Raw genomic sequence first — 23,063 nt, 5'->3', positions numbered from 1 at the left:
TTTGGCTTTCAAAAGATATAGAGGGGAGAAAGAATTAATTTAACCTTTTAAATATTTTTCTGCGTAATATCCATTCTTCGTAATGGATTCAAGACATTCTCAATGCTAGAAAAATTTAACACATATTCCTAAATATAAATCAAATTGCGCGATGCCGATATATACTTATTGTAAAATATTATATTCGACAAATATGACTAATAACATGTTTGTGAAATGGATAATTAATTAAATTAGTAACGGCTCCGAACAGTATTATTATCATTAATAATTAGTAAATTGCTGGCAATTACGCGTTAGTAGTTTTGATATTTTGTTACATAAAGCTTGAAATACGTAGATACTATATTTATACAAGCGAGTATCATTACTTAATGTCATGAAATAATTTAAATATAAATTTTTACATTTACTAGAGATTAAAATAGGAATGGAGATAAAGAAAACAATTTTTTATTTAATTTTCTTAATCTTATTTATCAATTAATTAATAATACAATCTGGCAATTTTATTTTATTTAAAATTGTATGTATTAATACATGAGTATTTACAATAATATGGAATAGCGTGAACTACGCTTGATCAAAGATTATACAATAATTTATTAACTATGGACTGCTTAAAAAAAAAAAGAATGTATCTGAAAGTTGATAGCAGTATATTAGAAATGTATAATGTATGCATACAAAACTTGCTTATTGTTTGTTAAATATATAAATTCACAAAATTCGTATGCGCGATTTAAATTTATAAAAATTATTTAAATTTAAAATCAGCGTTTATATTTTTGAAGCAGTCTGTTGTGCGACGAGGAGTAAGGTACACAAGATCACGTTTTTTTTTCTTTAGGTCGACATATTAATATACTATTGTAATACTTAGAAGGATGTAGGATTTTCGCGATGCCTTAGGATGTTCTACATTGTAAAAATAACTGTACATTTTGTAATGCTATTTTAACTCTAGATTCTATACAATTTAAAGTACAAATTTCGGCCGTCAACCTTCTTGTATCGCACGACCAAACTCTTCGCAGAAAATTAATATAAATAACTAATAGAATGTTTAGTAATCCCTCCATTCGCATGAAAATCAGCAACTTCGATTCGATCGTAAAAACTAGCGTTGCTCAAGCGTTAATTCTTCGAGTCAAACGATTTTGGATATGGCTAATAGTTACTCATTTATAGCCGATAATCGTGTGTTGTTTCTAGTTTAATAACATTATATCGCATTATATTAATTATGAATAGAATATACCGATTTATGCGATGCAGTTGAATTCTATGTATGGAATACTACTTTACATTGCACTTCGTGTCTGGATTATTTCTAACTATACAAAATAAGGTGAATTATTCTCGCAAGTCAAGCTCCACTCGGTTAAGTAAATCTGGTTCTGAAAAAAATTAATAATTTAAATAATTATTCTCTCTCTTTCTCTCTCTTTCGAACCGGCAGTTTATTATCAAATAAATCATCGTTTATAGTACCCTTCCGATTTTCTTCGACGTAGAGACTCGTCCTTTGAGAACGCCTATTCTCGTTAGAGTACCTGATTTTGGGCTCGATCCTGTGGGCTGGAACATAAGTCGGCGTGGTAAAATCGTCTGGACCTTCGATGATAGCAGCATTTGATCTTTTCCTGCAGATTACTAGACCGATGATCATTCCAATGCCGATGAGGACCAACGCTGCCCCACCTTTAAAATTCAAAGTTGAATTATACAGAAAATAAATTTTAAATTATATTACAAGAGGAGAATCTAAATAAAAACTCATAAATATTCCGAAATTTTTACTTATAATTTTTAATAGTACATTAATGCATAGAAGAAAGAAAAGTAATTATAATAACAAATTGAAAGTAAATTATATAAATAATTTACAAAACATTTAAGTATATTCGCATCAAACTAGATTTGCAAAATTATTCGAAATTAGTATATTAAAATAAATTAAAAAATCAAAAACTGATTTTACCTATACCTGTCAGTGCAATAGCAATAATCATGTTCTCGGAACTAGCTTGCGGCAGCGCCTTTTTTAGATCCTCCAAAAAAATCCCACTTCTCTCCATTTTTCCACCGATAGATTCCGCGACCCTGACGTTTTCCAGAAGGGCGGGTTCACTTTTTCCACGTCCGTTGATCGCGTAAATGTACACCGTATAATCGTATCCCGGTTCAAGGTCGTGAAGCGGGAAGTTGGGGGTCAGATTCATATCTTGATAAATAGGCGGCGATTCCCCGACCATTCCTTGATCGCTTTGAGGCGTTTGGAGAGTATGTGGGCCAATGCCGGAATTTCTGAGAGATCCTCGAACTTCCAGCAAAAAATGCTGTGGCGACCCGCCGTCCGATCCCGGGATGCAATTAACCTCGAGCGAGCTGGTCTCGTTGTATAACGCACAGTCCAGCGGTGATTGCGGTGGTTCTGATAACGATTAAAAATCGACGTTTAAATGTAAAAATCATTTAAATACATATTCAAACATTTAAAAATAATTATACGTTTATATATAAATAATTTATATTTTAATTATTATAAAATATTTTTTTTATTTTTTTAAATTTAGTCTTTTCGTTATGAAGTACGCAACAAAAAAAAATTAAGAGAATAGTGGATAACTTACTAGCAGGTATGATGTTGAATATACAGGGTGCTCTTTGCCGTCCAATGCTGTTGCTCGCCCAGCAAGCCAGCGTACCGTAATCGGTATCAGCGCCTAGTGTATATTCCAACACACTCGCGAGGCCTTTATTCTCGACCCTTGAGTTTGGTATAGGTAAAACATCGCCGATAGTACCGTTGTAGGTCCATGAAAATCGCACGTGATCGTCAGGTAGCGCTTCCACTTCGCACGTGAGTGATATTGTCTCGTGTCGAGCGACAGTGATCTCTCTCCTCTCGTTACCTTCTCTGCACCTCGGTGCATCTATCGAATATTTGAAATTGTTATGAAAAATAGATGAAAAGCTTAAGAGACACAATATGAAAATCATGTCCCCTCTTTTTTTAGAGAAATATCACAGTGATTACTAATTATTTTTTATTTATAATAAATTCCTTTTAGCATATTTTAATAAAAATTTTTAACATTTTAAAGTGTGTGTAAAGCTGGCGTCTGATTTCGTGGAAACTCATAAATAATTAAGAATTCTGCTTTATTTTCAATAATTCTAGAGTTTTGATAGTTTAAACAAATAGTTCTGGCCATTAAAAAAACCAGAAAATGCCTTGGGACAAACTGAGACTTCACTTAGCGTCTCACTTTATCTTATGGCATTTTCTTTATCTATCAGGATTTAAAAATCTATAGTTTTCATGAGTTCTAAAAAGAATTCAGCCTTCTAAATGCAAAAAAAATATTAAGTTAAAATAAAAACAACCGGATATAATTTATTATAAACGCGTTATTACTCGAGGCGCAAAAATAGTTTATTCTGACAGGAGTGATTCTCGAACGACGTGTTGATAAATAAGAGCTACTCACATTTCATGTGAATAAAAAGCGGCGGGCTATGTGTTTCTCCCACAGCATTCGTGGCCGCGCAAGAATACTCGCCGACGTGTGCGAGCGTGAGTACCCGAAGGGTTAATGAGTTTGAAGCCAATAAAATTCCCGTGCTCACATCGTGCTCCAGTCGCTGATTCTGCGGATAAGATCGCGAGAATCCGAATAGTAATGAATCATGCCGAATAACAAGACTCTTTCCTTCTTTCTCCCTTCTTTTTGCTACTCACATCGTGATACCAAATCACTTGCGTCGGTGGCGGGTTACTTTGAACGTCGCAGACTAACTTGAGATCGTCGCCCTCCCTTAAAGTGTTCAAAACGTAGCCAGTGGCCAAACGGGCGACGACTAATGGAGGATCTGTTTGTAATTAGCGGAATTGTGTTATTATATATATATATATCGCGTTCTTGTATATTTTTGCTCACACAGGTTTATTTCCAGAATTTTCAAATTATTTTTTTAATTTAAATGTCAAGAGAGTTTTATAAATATTTCTTTAATAATTTTTCACTTTTTTATTTTTTCAGTTTTCATATTCTTTTCCCTTTAAGTCCTTCGCCTGAAACGACAACAGTTGCGAAATACATGTATATATATGCATTTCGCAACTGTTATGTCGTCATTTCAGGTGAAGGACTTAAAGAGCAAAGAAGAAACTGGAAAATTTCTAAAAAAATATATTTTTTTAAGACTTTCTTGAATTTTTGAAAATTCTTGAAACAATTAAACCTGTAAACAAAAATATACAAGAAGAATACGAGAAATTTTATTCTTTAAGAATAAAAAATCAAAATTACTTTTGAATATGTTTACACATTTTATTATCGTAAATTTTACATGTTATTTGACTGACTTAAAAGGACTGCAAACATTGCAAAATTGAGAACTTACAAGAGATGCGGAGTGTTTTGACTTCCTCGAGCACTCCTCCGGGAAACCTCGGATTTTCGGCTCGACAAATTAATTCCTTGCCATCGTCATCTTTACTGAGCACCAAAGCTAACTTGCTCACCGTCGAATTAGTTCTCTGTGTGGTAGATACATTAGGGTCGCCCATCACATGTTCTCCCAGCCTCCAAATAATTCTGGCCGCTGGAGAACTACCCCAAGTTTCGCATTTGGCGGCGATCGGACGACCGGCAAAAATCTGATCCTCGCTCAGAACGATTTTCACGATCGCCGGTTTCACTAAAATACAGGAAACGACAGGATTAATAATAAAAGGATTAAATCACATAAACGAATATACATATAGTAAATTTTTCGATAATCGTTCTACAATACTTTGCTATATTTTCTGCTGTCTTTTTTATTACCGAAGCTTTAGATTCCCAATCTAAAACATAATATGGAGACAAAAAACGTGTAGAGGTTTAATAAAGATAGGCACTTTGTCGTCAAAAATTTATATCTGCAGATGTAGACGCGAAGGATGATGGTGCTGATGAATGTAAAAAATTATAAGCGGACCGAAAACTTCGTTGTCGGCGTTGCGGCACAAAAATAACGAGGGCCGAAAGAAGGCCAGATGCCCGCCGTCCCAAACCCCGCCCGCGTATTTTTACTTTTAGACGACAATTCTGCGAAATGTGACCGTCAAAGGAGTTAAGAAGGCCCGTGTGAAATCGTTGAAATTCATCTCGCTTCCGCCGCGTATCGGTTGTGTTTAAATTTCTTTCTATGCCAACATTCGGATACAATTTAAAATTAGAAAGAATTAGAAAAGAGGGGGAATTAGATAATATGATAAAAAATATATTATTAATATATTATTGATTTATTAATATATTATTGATATATTAATATATTATTAATATATTATTTGAAAAAGTATAACATAATATGAATAATTTGTGATTTTTTCTCAAACTTTTCTTCTTTCTCTGTTCCTCTAAGCAAAAAAATTGAGAAGTGACACTATATAGAAATAAGAAATTTTAAATAAGTCAAAAATTTAAATATGCTTTTCAAATAATTATTTCAGACATTTAATTAATATATTTTTCTAATTTTAGCGGTTCGATCAAAGTTATAAAAATAGTTTATATATTTCTTTAAATTAAAAATAAATAATTGTTCCGACGATAACTTGAAATGTACTTGAAATTTATATTTAATTACAACCCTTTCGAGAATTGTAACAAGTGTTTGCCTTATGCCTTTCGTATGTGGAAAGCGCGATGGTCTTCCTGTTTAGCTAGACTTAAAAATAAATATGAGAACAAGGTGGAAGATAAAGAGAGGAGAGAGAAAGAAAGAGAGGGAGAGAACGGAAGCGCGACATGTCGATTGAATAAAACGTGCCAAGAGTGCCCTTTAACACACATCACTTAAGACCGTTTTTTAGCACGTGCTTAGAATAGGGAAACGGCCTTGAAGAGTGTTTCTTCGATTTTATTTTGAACAGATGTCACGTTAACGCAGCATTTATGATCCGCTTCTTCGAAATGCCGCCCTTTTGCATTTCATCGCTCAAACGTTATTACGAATAAGTCAAGAAAGCGTCGGAAGAAGCGCTCGATGGGATGCGATCGTCAAAAGATTTACGAGCTCGTAATCATTGCCGAGACTTTAAACCAGCTTTAGAGTAGAATTCGCCAACTACGTTTTATTTTTCAAAATCAATTAAAATCAATTTCAATTTCTAGAAATTTTCCGTACGTAATTTCGTTATGTGCATGATCTAAAACGCAATATATACTTACGATATATATCGAGAGACACCTCGCGAACGATAGGTTTTCCCATTGGTCCTGATTGAGCCCTGCATTCGAGTTTCGCTCCCCACAGTGACTTTGTCACCTTGTCGACGAACAGATCGTTTACCGTAAATCTACTCGGTGAGCCGATAGGCACGGTATCTACCACGCCATCCAGCAGCTCACCATCCTTCCACCATGTTACTGAGGGCTTAGGTCGACCTGTAAAACAATTACGAATGCAGCTTTTCTATAAATTAGCTTCTATGCAATTCTTTAAAGTACGAATGCTCGTAAAGTATAATAATATGTAACAATATTATAAATAATAATAAAATGAAAATTCAGATATATATATCAAAGAATACGAGTTGATGCGAGTGTGCATATTGATAAAATTTAACTAGATAAGATACCTCCAGATACTTGACAGGTCAGAGCAAGGCTGTAACCTTCCAAAAAAGGACCGCCTACTCCTGTCACCTCGCGTCCTTGGGCATCGTATATCACAGGTTTACTTGGTTGCTCTGAAAAAATCAAATATATGACGGTATAATGATGTTCCACTTTTGTCACATTCTTTGAAACGTGATAGTTACCAACTAGAGTCAAGTTCACGCGAAAATTTCGTGTCGGAGAGTCCATAAAATCCACTCTACATCTGAAAACCCCTTGATCTTTCAACGTCACTTTGGTGACTTTCAATCTCGCTCGGTGACCATCGCCGACCTGGAAGTACGTTCGTCTTCCGAGGTCGTCACTAACTGCCCAGTGATTGGCACCGCTTATACTACCGTTTCTCGCATCCAGACTACAGAAAAAAATTAAGTATCAAAATTAAAATATTATAATATATATAATATAATATAATAATACAAGTAATATTAAATAATCTGATTAACTTTCAGTCAATTATTTTTAGAAATATACAGCTGGTATATTTATTTCATGCATAATCCATTTTAGACAATTTTATTAAAATATTGAATACATGTTAGTTTTATTTTTCACGAAATTATGAATTAAAAGAATTTTAAACTATTTATTTTCATTATTTTCTGAGAAGAAATTATAAATTTTGGCGCCATTAGATCGGCCAGGAGGAAGTCTCGCTAAGCTTCCATCACAATATTTAGCGTTTCCGGTACCGAAAGTCAGTAAACATCGCACTTTCGCCAATTGGCGACTCACGATGACTAAACTCGCGTGCATCGCGCGTCTATTCGTAGCCGAAAAAAGGCAGTTGGCAGACTTCACCGCCCGCGAATTTAGATACCCGTAGCTTTAGCGAGCTGAATATTACGTAACGGCAGGAACAGGAAATCGTTTCGGCACGCGGCGGAAAAACGACGGTAACAGAAAAGAGAGATTCTCAGAGAGCTGTGTACCGCATGTCGTGTGATTCGCCGCTGATATGCGGTTGACGACGATCGTTGCCAACTACGCCGTCAAAGTCAACTCGAAAGTAACGGAGGTCGGAAAATTCCATCCCCGGGTTACGTGCCGTGAAATTGAAAGAGGCATCATCTTCTATCCGTCGGAGCGAAAATATGACGTTTCTTCGAATGCGTGAAAAAAAGTCCTTTGTTGCGAAGAATTCCAAGACAAAAAACGCGCAAAGACGCGCTCGAAAGATTAAAAATCAACTTGTTTCAATTCAATCGATTCGTTTTAAAAAATTTTAAATATTACTCTATCGTTCACAATAAGTAATTGCAATTGTAAATAAATATTTTTCATTTTACATATCGTACTAATAAATACTTGTAATGTAATGTAAAATTGCCACGAGATTCGAAGCATCGCAATGCAAGCTTTTTTTGGCTCGAAAAGATATTTTCATTTTTCTTTTTTTCTCACTGCGACTATTTCTCTCAACGACTATCGGAAACATGAGCTTGCAGGAAGATCTGTGAGAAATGGTTCAATAACAGAAGACGAGAATCTGTTTTATGTTTCACCCTCGCAACTCGTTCGCGCTTTCCTTTGACGGTCTAGGATTCCTTTTGCTATATTTTCTTATATGAAGGTTCTTTGATATTAACCAAAAAAACTTTATATTCTTTGAATATAGGGTGAGCCTTGTAACTGTCATATTTTTAATAATTCGTTGATTTCCTGCTTCGTCCACATATTGCGTTTTTTGTACTTTTAACTGTTCATATTTTTTTCTTCTCATCTCGAGAATTTTAAAAATCATAAAGCTTTGCAGAGTGCAACATACTTTTAACAAAAAAGTGGTGCTAATTATATATCTCAATTCGTCATATATATAATGTATTTTTATAATGGATTTTCATAATGGATATTTTTGAAAATTAGTTATAAATTTCAGTATCTAAGTATTTTTTGACACACATATTTTTCTCTATGTCTGAAAAAGTAGTGATCAGAAAAATATGCCTTGCTATGAAAATAATACACAATGCTTGAGAATAAATTTAAATATTTATTTAATATTTTACATTGCGTTTTCATTTTTTAGCGAACAAAAAAGTACAAACATTATTTGAAAAACAGATTTTCATAATAAAAATTCTTTCAAATAGATGCGCAATTTAGATGGAACTATTTATTTTTGACGAACGAATAGAGATTGAAGAAAATATCTTATTTTACGATCCTAGGGATCGTTTATAAATAAGCGACGCGCTCTGTTTAATGCTTATGTTAGCCGAAATATTCGATCGACTGCTATTTCTAAAGTTTGACCAGTGTTATGAAATTCCATCATCGCACGCTTTCGATCGTGAAAAAGTGGTTGAATTATTTATACAATCCTGATCTAACCTGACCTAACTTGAAATTTTTCGTATAAGCGTAACACGTTTGTTTTTTTTTATTTAATCACGCGATTTTCGGATAAATTTGAGATATAACATGACAAATAATAATTTATAAAACTCTATAAAAATCGAATACATTTCTGTATAAATTAATATTTATTTTAATTTTTTTATTTCTCCTGTGTGTGAATTAATTAATATTAATATTAAAGATTATAATATTATGACAATATATAGTATATATATATTTTTATATTAATATATGAAGACATATGTGTGTGTGAAAGAATTTTAATTTAATCAATTTTAATATTTTTTTAAATGAAATAAAATCAATTTGGTTCTTGTTATATAAAATTACCATATGATTTGATCTAATTTTGTCATCTAATTATACTTTATCTTTTTTTAAAACAAAGTTTAGAATATAGGTCGCATTAAGTTAGATTGATCGTTAGTAAGTCTGATATTTATATGTCACGAACAGAGCGCGTCGATGGCGTCCATAAACGCGAAAGTTCATGCTCGAGCTCAGACTCGTGTCGGGATATTTCGAGATGCGGCTTCAGAACAATGGCATCTCATCTCCCAATAACGCGGGCCTAGCCAACATCCGGCGACCTGACTTTCGGCCAAAAACCACCGTCATGTGAATCAGTTTCCGCGAGTTCCCAGAAAGCAGGAAGTCGACAGCAGGAAGAACTTTTTTAAGCTCGAAGATATATACCGCGCGCGTTGACGAGAAAAAAAATTCGCTTCTACTGCGTTCTAAAAAAGTACGCCTCCTAATTTGCATATTTTGCTGTAAAAGTAGACATAGAAATTTCTGTAGACCTCTATATTTCAATTTTTCCTTCTATTTTTTAACTCTTTCAACAGTCGTAATTATTTGTGAAGTTGCTAGCGACATTTTCTGCAGAGTTAAGTTCAGATAGGTCGTCTATGTAAAAATAGTTAGATCGGTAGGATTATTTTTAAAGCGCAAGAGAAAGACTACTTGCCTGTAGAGCGGTATACCGACGTTGTCCTTGAACCAGAGAACCATATTAATCGAATCCTCCGGTGTCGGCGGTGTGATATCGCATGGTAGCTCTACATTGTCTCCTTCGGTCGCCCAAACTAATCTTACCGGTGCTGAGGAAAGGAAAATAAAAATTACCTAATTTCAAGTGCATAAATTATCTATCTAAACTGCATATTTTATTCATTAATAATTTATCTATCTAAACCGCATATTTTATTCATTAATAATTTTAATACTTGAGACTGTGTCAAGAGATTTAGCTAAGAAATAATTTACACGAAAATATGAGGTATAATATGAAAACAACTTTCTGTCCCGTTCGAAAATATGATCACCGCACATACCAATCTAATTAAAAATCGAGATATAAATCATTTCAATGGTATACGAACCATAAATTTTTGCGTCGCCGCCCACAAACGACTGGCGGAAAAATTAATACATAAATCAAATTTCTCGTTTAAATATTAGCAACAATCGAAGATGAAACAATAATGTTTTAACATTATTTCAAAAATTTCTAGTTTATAATTTTAAAAGCATTATTTGAAAAAAGAATTATATATGCATAATATATAGTTGTAATCTTGAAATACATATATTATAAATAGAGATAAAAAACACTAAAATATATACATATAAATATTTAATAAATACATATGAATATTCTAAATAAATTTCATTTTTAGCTGAAATAAAATGATGTAATTGCACAAGATTACAAATATGTATAATTCTATATAGTTCGACGCAAACTTAAACATTAAAAGTTAAATGGAAAATTAAAAATTAAATGCATGCCTTTGTTTGTTATCTCCGAATTTCTCGCACTCTTGGCGAAAACACAATTGTTTTCCTTAGCCAGCTCAGAATTGCAACGACGAACATCGATTCAGTGTACCATTGTCCATGATTTTAAGTCGCATCCGTAGGGTGCGCGTCTTAAACTTAGATTCGTCACATCTCGTTACGAAGTAGCAATGCAGAAAATAGAAGCGATATAACGCAAGCCAGCCAGCTGGACACACGTGCGCGAGTCACACTGTTAATGCACAGCTCGGTATTTCATTGATAACTCGCTCATTGTGAACACACACACCGAGACATCTCTCGATCATTTTATTGAATATTTTTTTTTATTAGAATTCAATGGATCTATGTCGTGACATATTTTTAGCATATAACAATGCTTAGAATGATCAAAAATATTTTTATTTATATTGCACGCACCCATGTTTTAAAAAAGATGCAAAGAAGAAGATAATATTCTACAGATTTTTAAGCTGTTATTTATCCGCATAAGATTACCCTGAGTTTAATAAAGCACGTCCGTGCCGTGGATGCATTCCATCCTGTGCACAATATTGTACACGTGGCCACGCGAGCATAAGGACGACAGTACCGTTCGCGAAGAACGGCTTCATTAGTACGTCGCTACATGTTTCATCGGTCCCATTGAGCCTTTAAGGACCTAACGAGAGGGTTGCGACTAAGCGTCCTGTTGAGTTTTACGTTGATGATTGAGCATTCTCTTCATATACACGCGCAGAATTTCGAAACTTTTAATATATATCACATAATTTTACATATACTAAATTAACTAAAAAAATTAAAAAGAAGAAAAAAATATGTTATTTTATATACTAGAACAACACAAGCGCGCGCTTTTATATTAAAAAGAATATTTTTTTAAAATAATATAGTTTGTTTGTTAAACTCGATTAAAATATTTTTTCACAGAAATCAGCTGATTAAAGCGTTAATTTGTTAATTAAATTTTAAAATAATAATATGGTAAAAAATTAAAATAGTATAATATGTTGTAAATAATATGTTATAATTTATAATACCTTATTCTTGATTAATATTTTTTGACAGAAATCAGCTGATAACTGTCAAAAATATTATAACATTATTTCAAACATATTATTATTTTAATTTTTATAACATATTATTTTAAAAATTAATTAGCAAATTAACGTTTTAATCAGCTGATTTCTGTCAAAAAATATTAATAAAGCGAAAATTTGTTAATTAAATTTTAAAATAATAATATGTTATAAAAATTAAAATAGTAATGTTTTATTTTATTTTATTTGTTACAGGTAGTATTGCTGATAAGTTGCGCGCGAGATTCTCGAGTGTCGAACGGACGTTGATTCGTGCGATTGTAGTTTTTCGTATCGTTTTTTCTCATTGCAAGTGCAATGTACGCGAAATACGCGTGTGTCTCACGCGTCGCGTCGGGAGTGCCGTGTAAAGTTTCGCGTATCGGGAGTGCCGTGAGTGCTATACCATGAACTAAGAGAGGAGGAGGAGGCCCGGGGAGGCATCGGGCAACAACGGGGCAACTGTCAGGTAAAACCTAAAAAAATTTTTTCTAAACTACATTGAGATATTCGACTTTCCAGACTTCCAAACTTTCAAAACACCTGTACACACACATACACCCCCTTCCCCCACACACACATGTATATACATAATTTGAATATTTTGTTTTCAGATCAATGTGTGCTGTGTACTACAATTCCGCTATTGCACGGACCGGTGAGTGAGAAATTGTTTATTTTGATCGCGTTAAGAAAATATTATAACATCCCTTTCTTAAAAATGCATGTTAAATCCATTCTCGAAATATTGTTGCATCTTTTCCGCGATCCTTATTGATTGTTTGCGAGACTTAACATGCCTTTTTTAGAAAGGGATTTTATCATATACAAGAAATAAAATGCATATGACATATTAATGTCATACTTGACGAAAATTTTTAATGAAATATTTTCTCTATTATTTTTATTTGACGGGTATATATAATATATTAACATTTGAAATTCATATCTCAAGATAAGATTGTGAGCTTTAAGATTTATTATATTTCATATAATCATTTGCGCTCTTCTGAAGTAAAAACTGCCGTGTCCCCCCTCTTTCCTCTCTTCATTGCGTAGGAAATATATATATCTTTCATTTAAAACTCACAAAAAATGCGAGAGCGTGCGGTTAAGAAGGATAAATCTGTTGTTTTTAAATACTGCATCCACCTGTCTTTCATGGAACAAAAACGTGAATATTGTGGAGCCCTAAGTGAATCACGCTGCGCGTGTTCCTCTTGTTTTCTTATGCAAGGAATAGACACCATTTTTTTCAGAAGAGTTGATTTGGAGCGTTAAAAAAAAGACACTCGCGTATCGCGCGCAGTTATGTAAATAATAGCCGACCGAGAGAGGACAACTCCCTCCGCTATTTTTGTATCGTGCGTTCGTTGGGAAATCGTGCTTCCGGCCGCCCGCGTCTATTTCCGTGCAAGTCGCAGCCTCTGGCCTCTTTCTCTGCCCTTCCTTTCACTCGATTGTGCGCATCTATCGTTCGCAGATCGAACGATTCGCGATCGTGTTTATCATACGCGAATATGAAATTTACTATACACTCGAAAGAGAAGCACATTCTCAAAAAACTCACAATAAATAACGCACGATGAAAAGATATAAAATCTCTATGAACGATATTTTTATAAATACGAACATTTAAAATGTAGAGTAATATTTTTTCGATTTGAAAAAATCGCATATAAGAAAATTACTCCGTAAATTATTTTAATAACAATAATTAGTAATACTATTTTTTATCTATTTAAAATTATTATAGTATATGTATTTATAGTATTGAATACATGATAAATTATAGGCAAGCTTGGATGCATGCTAGAGATGAAAATTTCATTCGAGATGAACATAATTAATGATAATAATAGTAGCAAGGATTAAAAGATTTATGATTTATCGAGTTTCAATAGAGTTACAAAGGCGATCACAGAAATTCTTGTTTAAGTGATAGATAATATATCTCATCTCGCGATGCCAGGTAATTATTTAAGAAGACCATGTGGCCACCTACCTAAATTATTCTGATCTGTTTCGAAATAACGAGCTACACGCAACCCAACGATTACGATTCTCTGTCGACCACCTTCTGTTCGTTTCGACCTCCCTGCAAGCTGTTTATCCCAAGGGTCATCCCAAGGGATGGAAGGGGAAAATATGCAGGGATACCTTTGACCACTTTGTATGATAATTTCACCAATGCTCTGACCCACACACCCTGTGGTTTCCTCGTTACGTTAGGCAAACCTGTTCCTGTTCCGTTTTCAAAGGGTAACCCTTTCGACCCTTGACCATCTCGAGTTTAAATATTAACAGTGCTATTTCGTGATTATCATTTAAATAGCAAAAAATAATAAATTGCGATTGTATCATTTCTTCACAGAAATAATTATAGTTTTATGGATATATATAATTACGTTTTCTATTTTTTATGTTTATGCTCTCTTAGTCGCAAATTATATTAGTGCCATAATAATTTGTTTTAATCATTACTAAATTGAAATCATTAATTATTTCGATAATTGCATATTAGTGTATTCAATCTATTAACTATTTAAGTAATATAATGTATAATGTGTCTGTATATTGTGTGTATCTCGATTTCTCTCTTTCCATATAATTTTCCTATAATCACATGGTACGTTTGTAACGCTGGCGATATGTGTCACACAGAGTTTCGGATCAGTAATATAGTTGGACAAAGGTCAAAACGCGCTGCAATTAATTACAACTTGAGCCTTGTTTCATGAATTAGCGATTAAAAATCGAATAAATAAAGATTGAGCACGCGCGATTGCATACATTAAATAATAAAATATAATAATTTATCAGATGCAAAATATGTGTACAACGAGATCCATGCTAATAACGCTAATTCCGCTTTCAATTAGATGTCGAGAGTAATGCATAATTATCATGTATAAATGAGAAATCCTATTGTCTTATTCTACTTTATCATTTCTGACATTTGTAAACATGTGCGCGAACTAATTAAAAGTACATACTAGCAGATTGAAAATGTAATTTACGACTAACATTTCGTAAAATTATTAAAGCGCACTACTATATTCGTTCACTTTCTGTATGAGTATAAATACATTAACATTAATAACATACACATTTATACATTATGTTAATATTATCACGTTGACATTACCGTTATAATCAACATTATAATTAACATTATAATTAATTGCTCAATTTTAAGTTTAATTAATTATTAAACGGTATATCACAGTCTATATATTTTTTCAACAAATTATTTTTATACTTCAAAGTAGTCTAACATCATTTTTCTGGAGGAAGCTTACGAAGTTTTTTGTATATTAATTTTGTTTTAACGAAAAGGTCGCTTGTATTATACATATTTTATAAGCAAAATGCAAATTGAACTGTTCATCAGATTAGCATATGTCGAGAGAGTTGTTGAGATGTACGATGCAACGATACCGAGGGTGATCTTCTTCTGCGCGAAAAGCATGCTGCAATGGTTTATGTGTTTTCATTTCGCAGAAAGTGTTGCTTTCGTAACGGGCCGTTTTGCATGACTTTTACTGTTAAACAAACATGTAAAGGCTCTTGTGATATCTACATGAGCGTGATGATAAATAGCAAGATTTTATCACGTTCCATTTATAAACAACTAAACGCGATCAATATTATAAAGTTATCAGAGCTTTATAATCAAAACTTTATAAATGCGCGAAGTCTCTCTCTCTCTCTCTCTTTGTGTTGCATATATCTAGCTAATATCTATATATTTATAGTTAAATTCTCAATAATATATTGCTGGTGAAATAATATATATTATTTCTCGTTGCTTTTACAACGAGAAATTTATCTAAATTTTTGTATTCGTTGACAGCATTGATTTCTGGTGATTATTTTAGTTATTGCGTGAATGATGAAGTTTATAGTGACGGAGCCAAAAATTCGAAGACTCCTTTCTGAAGGCTGAAAATAAGTCGCGTGAATTCTTTCGTCGCAAACTTGGAATCATCCGAGTTCCCGCACTCGCACTCGGTATCTGCGCCCAAGGGACCATCGACAAAAATATCCACTCACTGATGTGCGCTTATGGCGCTTCCTATTTCGACCGACGATTTCGCACGTGGCAAGATCTAGCACGCTGTTATTATTATATAGCGAATATCGCGCGCGATTGCTTTATCTCGTATAATTCGGTCTCACTTGCATTATACTACTCATCTCATTATCTATAACAAGCTGTGGTTTGGTATGTTTCTTTTGCATTGTATATTTTGCAATTAGAAAGAAAGAGAAAGAGAGATAATAGAATTACAATTTTAACGTCAATCAACATTATTATTTTAATATCATTCAAATTTCTCTCGTGACATTATAATTAACCGAAAAGGAAAATTAATATTTTAAAATACTAGTTTAAAAAAGAAAGAAAAAGAGAGATATAAATACGAAATAATTCTAATATTTTTGTATTGTATAATTCGCATCGTAAATTATTAAATAATTATTAAACAATTACATTAACAAGAATCTTAATACTGTCTAACACTGACTAAAAATATTCGTAATTATTTCGTGACCGTAAAATGTACGAGTTTAATTCCGCTTGTTACGTTTTACGACCGAGATGCTCTCTTCCGGGTTTTGCGTGATATCTTTTTTTTCACGGCTGTCTTAGCGATTTTCCGAGAGTCGGCAACTCTGAGATTAATAATGTAATTATTCTGGCATAGCGGCGAACGTCGGCAGTCTCGCCAAATTAAACTGGCGACGTCTATTTCAGCAGCTGTTTCAATTTTTGCTCCGTCTACCGTCGTGGCATAGCCTATTACTGCACTTGCCGGGTCCTTTCGTAATACGATTAATTAAATGTTCACGCGATGCACGGTATTCCTTGCGCGCGATAACGAGTGCAATCAGTTTTATCTGCTTCCTCTTCTGTGCGAATTGAGATATTGCCGTGTTGCAGCGATATAAACAGGAAACGGCGCATCACTGCTTGTGATGCGCTGAAGATTGAGCTGCACAAACGGTGCCTTGATTGAATTTTACGAACGCTAAAACGTCAGCAAGTCACATGCGGGTCTACGGGTTTATTTAAATCCTTCCGGTTGGCATCGATGATCAAAAGTTTCAAGACATTTCACGAGTTACGTCATCATAGTAATCCAGAAACCGCGATGGCCTTTTTATTTGACACAATTTTTAATCCACAAATTTTATATATAAAATTTATTATTATTGACAATTCTAATCCAAGTTCTAATCGTTACGGTTAATTGTATTAGAAAAATATTGTAGAGAATTTCTATTTATTGATGAATTAATATCACTTTTAAAAAGATAAAATATTTTAAGATATCAGAATATAGAGTCCAAAATTATCTTAACATCTCGAAGGAAATTTATGAAACTTTACTTCAACATACATGATGTCGATACAAAGTTAATGGGTCAGCATGTAAACGTAAACTAAACATAGCCAAGTGTAAACTTGGAGAGCACGTTGAACTTCAAGGGAGTACCGCGTTAATAGCCTCGTTGACGGATTTGACCTGCTAATTAGATGTCAATCTTCTGACAGTTTCGGGCAAGAAAGGCTCAGATGTCTGTCGGTGGAAAATAGATGCAAATATACAGAATATCTTAAACATCGCCGATTTTCTCTTAATTAAATATTCTACTTTTGTAGAATCGACATTTTTATTTAGCAAACCTATTTTTTTTTTCATATGTTATTTAACACAAATTTTGGGGGGGGGGGGTAAATTTGAAAACGAATAATGTGTTCTAATATTTGTTCACACAAAATATATATTCGAAAACATAATATCCAACAACAAATTCAATAATAAAAAAATTTTTGCGATAGGGAAAATTCTCTGACTAATTTAAAAATAAAGAAATTCGATCCTTGACTCGTACCTTTGTTCTGAAGTTCCGGCAACGACTCCTCTGCAGCTGCGCCCATTCGACGAGTCTTTAGCACCATCAGCAGACTCGTCAAAAATACGTATTCCAATGCGCAACGCATCTCGATATCGTTTTGTATCGATAATCGAGGCTTAGGAGTCGCGATGGCTGCACGCAATACGTCGAACGTACTCTCTTATCGCGATGAGCAGCATTCGATTTCGATTCCTGCGATCTTATTGAGTTTTTTTTTCAAATGAACACAGTTGGCTCAACGGCAATCCTTCTCGCGAGGCAGATATTGATTCCAGAGCAATTTCGATCGCGTCACTTCCTTGATAGATCGCGACCACTCGAACGATTCGAAAGATCGTCGTGGCATTCTCGACGTCTTCGCGATCGACTTTGAATAGATCGTTGTCAAAATCGTGTTTAAATTGTTTATTGCACACTTGTTATTAATAGTCAATATTTATATATTAATAAAACTAATTATTTTACTATTTATAGTCACTACACGATCACTACGATCGAATAAATCTCACAAAGATTCTTATTTTTTCGTTTATCACTGTTTTCACAAATAAATAACAATTAGAAGTTTTTCTGTATTTTTTGTATCGTCTTGTGATCTTTCGAATGTTAAATTTTTAAAGAAACGTTCAATTTCCTGCGTTCCTTCTTAAAATTCCCAATCTCTCACAAACATATATCTGCGACGACAATTCAATGATAATATTTATTCATTTATTCAAAAGCGGACTTTTATTCTTTGTTGTAGCCCTATTCACTCGGATCTTTCTATGAAAAATACAGGCGCCAGCCTGTACACAATTCACGGTCGGAGGTCGGAGGTCCTTCGTCGCGTCTTTTCACGCATGCCCTTCCTTTTCTTTTCGCTCGTTATTAAGCCGGACGCGTCGAAATCCTCCGATTAACAAAACCAAGCCGCGTTTTTTCCGTTGTCTTTGTGTCGCCTTTCTTTTTTTCCGCACGCTCGTCTCTTTCTTTCGGTCGAAACTTTCTCGCCTCGGCTGTCGGTTCTTGGTCGACGTCCTCTTCGTCCGCTTTGACTTCCCTCACTCCCTACCGCTTTCTCCTCCTCCTTCGCCGCCCTCTCGAGGAATTTCAACTTTGATCCTGCGTCTTGAGCACGTGCCTTTTGCGCGCCGCTTTTTGTACCGCCGCTTCCTCTCGCTACCCTAACGTTATTCTTGGTAGGTGGTCCTCCTTTTACGCGTCGCGCGATTTAATTAGAGACACGATCAGGTGGCACTTCGCGCGTCACTTTCATGCCTCCTTATTATCAATCAGAGTCAATTTTATTAATAGATTATAGTATATTTTGATCAGCTTAATGTGATATAACTTATAAGAAATTAAAATATCTTTCAAGAATTATGTGCCGACAGTGATTATCAATAAAGTCTTTCAAACTAAACAGAGATTAAAAATGAGATTTAAATAAAGATTTAACTTGAGCAAAGTTCTTCGGATTTCCGAGTTTAAAGTTGACCGATAATTAGCACTTTAATCTTTTGATGAAAAGAGATTTTATTAGGCATGAAATGATGGAAAAAATGTTTTATTAGATATGAAAGCTGCACAATCAAGCATTTGCGAAGAACTCAATAATAATATTTGTGAAACAGTATATTTGAGGGAAAAAATGCGTTTCTGGTAGGTCTTCTGGTACCACTTGCCGCGATAGTTGCGAATGAGATTTAAATTCCACAACTACACACAGAACTGCATAAATTTTATTCAAGTGTCTTGAAAACGGAACACATGCGGTACCGTAAGACAAATGAATCTTTTATCCCCCGGAGTAATCCTCAGGATATATAGGGATACAGTCGGCGACACCGGAGACACTGATGTACTCTTGGATTTAGTCGACTTTCAACCGCGCATCTGCAGCTACACCTGCGAGTCGCAGGGCATATTTCACTCTTTCACGCGATTTCGGTCGTCGGTGACACGATGCGACAAGACACGGTCGTGCATTTATCGCGAGATACCGGCACCGTTCGAAAGGATCGACGTCGTCGTCGTCGTCGTCGTCATCGTCGTCATCGTGATCGTGATCGTGTGCCGGTCGTCGTCGTCGACGTCGACAGCGACTGCCACGAAACTAAAACCAAAACCAAAGACACGCGTTTAGTTTCCCCTACCCGAGACACCCTCGCCCTTCTCGCGCGGCACACGCACTCGCGCACAGTTCACGCACAGTTCACGCACGCATGTTTGAAACGCGGGCACGCACCTACACGCGTAAAACTGCACACGCGCGCCTTCGAACACGAACACGCGGATACAGCACACCCACTCACACGCGTGTCCGCGACGTTGAATACACGCGGTTGTGTTGAATGCGGGAGTAATGTTAAATAAGAGTCCGAGTAATGCATGCAAATGCTGCAATGAGTAATGCCGTTTGTAAAATGGGGATATAAAATGAAACACTTGTTTGAGAGTAAAAAGTTGTCTTATTGGATTTAGTAAAGTCTTAAATATTTAACTAGAGATTGTTGAATTCTCAGTTACACGAGTTTATTTGAGATAATTTATAATTTACAATAGATTAATTAAAGACACAAGAACTGTGTCTATAATTTTATATATAATACTGTATATTCTTTGATAATTGTAGCGACTGAATAATATAGAATTCTATTTATAATTTTATTTGTTGTGTAATATTATTCAAATATTTTTTGCATTTTTTTATAGATTTTTAGTCGCAAATTATAAATTATTTAAAGTTATGTTTATTAGAAACATATTATCATAAGTCATATTTCTATTTATTTTTACACGCGAATAACATTGTTTTTTAAAACAAGTCATATTTCAGAAAAAATCTTTTCTTTTTATAAAATATGTATACAATAAAATATAGAAAATTATAGAAAATATGGTTGTAATATAATTTAGAATCATACACAATGTTATCGTTTTCTGGATATAAGAGAATAAAATTACTTCATATACAACAGATTTCAAAGATATATTACGAACTGCATTGAATGATTGTAATCTAAATATCCAATTTTGTATAATCTCGCGAGATTTAAATTTTCGAACGCTTTAAGCAATGGAAAACGATCTTCATGTTTATTCGCAACAGTAGCAACGCTAGGTAGCAGCGAGAGCCAAAGCTCATGTTTGTTTCTCTGTGGCTTCCGTAGGCCATGCATATTGCAAATTGAACTGCGCCGAAATTGTACCAGTTACAATCGCCCCGTTCTCGCGTACATGCTATACATACACACATATATTATTTCGAATATCGCGCGTGTGCGTCCGCGCGAGCCCTCCATTCGACCATGCGTCTCCGTTCGATCTTTCCGCCTCGGAAGGGCACCGCCGTGCGGAGTTTGGTTGGAATGTGCACTGGAATAAACGCGCATAGAGGGGTGGCTTTCTGGCGTATCATCGTATGGACGATTACGCGATGTCGGGCCTTGATGCGTCGAGGGATTGAAAACGCAGAGAAGCTACAGCAGCCTCTCCGGCCGAGGGTGGAGCGCGGACTCTGTTGGGTTCCGGAGCGAAGCGAGGGTCAGGAATGCATTTTGAAAGGGACAGGCGGTGTTTCTCGAAGCCCCGCGACAGACGGATGCATCGAGTTGTATGCTTGTTTGTCCAGGGGCGCCATTGTGTCCCCGGACAGTTTCCAACGCGTGCCACGATTTCCTGCCTGTCACACGTCCTGTTTTGCTTCTGTAGCAAGAAAGTATTTCGAGATCCTCCGCTACAAGGATCAGGCTTAATGTTTTGCTCCACACGAGAACGACCCTCGAAAACAAAATTCTCAGATAGACAGAATTGACGCTGAAGCTCACACAGAGAGTGTACATTCCACAGTCTTTATAAATATATTTTCCATTGGTTAAAAGAGATTAGATTTGATGTTTGTTCTCTCTTTCTATCTCTTGAAAGCGAGAACTCGTAAACAAAATTCTTAGATAGACAGATCAAGATGAGTATACATTTTTTAAGTGATATCTTTCGTAACTATATTTTGTTTATTTTATTTTTCTCTATGTAGTCTGAAGAATTATCCTAATCTAAAAAGATTCGACTATATCTTCTACTAGGATTTCTGTTTATTTATTCAACCGCACCATCATATCCTCTGGCGAACCACGAATTTCTGTTTGTCACGCGCGTGTTCCTGCAACTTGAAAATATTCTATATATCCTCCGCCCGAATTAGACTTGATGTTTACTCCATTTTCATTTCAACAGAAATAAATTCTTAATTTCAATTTTGCTTAATTTCTATTTTCCAAGTTTATGGATAGAGCATACTAATATACGTCAAAACTTAACATATGCTTTATTATCCGACTATTATTATTGCCGCTATTATTTTCCGTCGCCGTTACTCCGTTACCACTATTAGTCACCGGAATTTAAGCTCATTAGATGAATTTGTAAGGCGCATTTGCGTCATGCAAGCAGCTCGAGCTCGAGAAACGAGAATTTTCACGCTGTCCCTCGCGCGTTTCGTTTCGCATATTCGTTTCCGCTAGCGTAAACTTCCTATAAATAAAATGCACGCTTCCATATCGCTTCCGTTCAAATTTCATGTCGTTACGAAAACCGCGCTCGAGCAGAGCCCCGCGCGTAGGTTTTACGGTGCGCGTAATTTTCTCTAGCCTTGGCGCTTCGGTTCGCAGCCTCTCTATTTCGAGACTCTCGTTGCCGTTTTGCTCTCCCTTGCTTTGGATACCGTACCGGTAACCCTCCTCTCGTTTCATCCGAACGACGAGCGCACCCGCGCAAATGCGCGCCTCATAACACTTGGGACTTTTCGCCGACCGGGTTGCTTCAGGCTCAATGCCCTGCACAAGTAATTACCCGGAAAAGCATTGCAAATCGCGTAATCGCCGATGCGATAATATGTCATTAATAAAAATAATATATATTTAATATGTCGGAGGCAAATATGGACATAATTTTTGTTAGATATATTTTATTTTGATCTGAGATATTTCAAAAAGCAGCAACAAGTTTCTCTTCGATTTCTTAATTGCGTAATAAAAACTAAATTTTGAATATATAATTATTAAAATCATAATTAAATTTCTAAGACGTGTATAATTTTTTTTCTATAATTATCGTTACATAATTTTAGAAAGCTATCGATGAAATTTAAAAAACGACATATATTCTTGGATTCCCTTGGCCTACAATTCTCACGAGAGTCAATTAAATAAATGTTCAAGATAAAAACGGTAAT

General features: G+C 34.9%; 2 protein-coding genes across 5 annotated transcripts in view; one reads left to right on the top strand and one right to left on the bottom strand.

Annotated features, from left to right (window-relative positions):
* The window catches only part of LOC145934376 (uncharacterized), a 119,417-nt gene that overhangs the window by 67,866 nt on the left and 28,488 nt on the right, over window positions 1-23,063 (top strand). Inside the window, exons 5-6 of the mRNA XM_083034741.1 lie at window positions 12,137-12,389; window positions 12,535-12,578. Coding sequence (XP_082890867.1) covers window positions 12,539-12,578 — 40 coding nt within the window. The 5' untranslated portion in view covers window positions 12,137-12,389; window positions 12,535-12,538. The remainder of the gene's footprint in view (window positions 1-12,136; window positions 12,390-12,534; window positions 12,579-23,063) is intronic.
* Window positions 530-19,950, bottom strand: Side (motor axon guidance molcule sidestep). Of its 4 annotated transcripts, XM_083034737.1 has the most exons (13): window positions 19,610-19,949; window positions 17,825-19,248; window positions 10,009-10,141; window positions 6,821-7,032; window positions 6,638-6,748; window positions 6,228-6,443; window positions 4,414-4,710; window positions 3,749-3,879; window positions 3,498-3,657; window positions 2,637-2,939; window positions 1,985-2,437; window positions 1,495-1,704; window positions 532-1,400 (listed from the first exon to the last, which is right to left on the bottom strand). In XM_083034737.1, exons 2-13 carry the CDS (start codon window positions 17,931-17,933, stop codon window positions 1,357-1,359), a joined length of 2,379 nt encoding a protein of 792 aa, XP_082890863.1. In that variant the 5' UTR covers window positions 17,934-19,248; window positions 19,610-19,949; the 3' UTR covers window positions 532-1,356. The 4 variants fall into 4 exon arrangements, with proteins under 4 accessions (XP_082890865.1, XP_082890863.1, XP_082890864.1 ...); XM_083034739.1 differs by having other exon boundaries at window positions 530-1,400; window positions 1,557-1,704; window positions 17,825-19,950; XM_083034738.1 differs by having other exon boundaries at window positions 1,991-2,437; window positions 17,825-19,949.

This window comes from Prenolepis imparis, unplaced genomic scaffold (genome assembly GCF_030444845.1).
Source record: "Prenolepis imparis isolate NDT839.2.m4 unplaced genomic scaffold, iyPreImpa1.0 SCAF_3, whole genome shotgun sequence".
In the NCBI taxonomy this organism is placed as follows: domain Eukaryota; kingdom Metazoa; phylum Arthropoda; class Insecta; order Hymenoptera; family Formicidae; genus Prenolepis; species Prenolepis imparis.
Note: the sequence above shows the minus strand (reverse complement) of the source record. Positions and strands in the feature narration are given on the sequence as shown.

Bases quoted from the DNA above. Each gene is read 5' to 3' on its own strand.
- Side (XM_083034737.1), bottom strand. From the start codon at position 17,933: ATGCGTTGCGCATTGGAATACGTATTTTTGACGAGTCTGCTGATGGTG. The intron at 7,033-10,008 runs GCAAGTAGTCTT...TTTTTTCTGTAG, and splicing joins GTCGGTATACCGCTCTACAG to TCTGGATGCGAGAAACGGTA. The intron at 3,658-3,748 runs GTGAGTAGCAAA...TCTTATCCGCAG, and splicing joins AAGTGATTTGGTATCACGAT to AATCAGCGACTGGAGCACGA.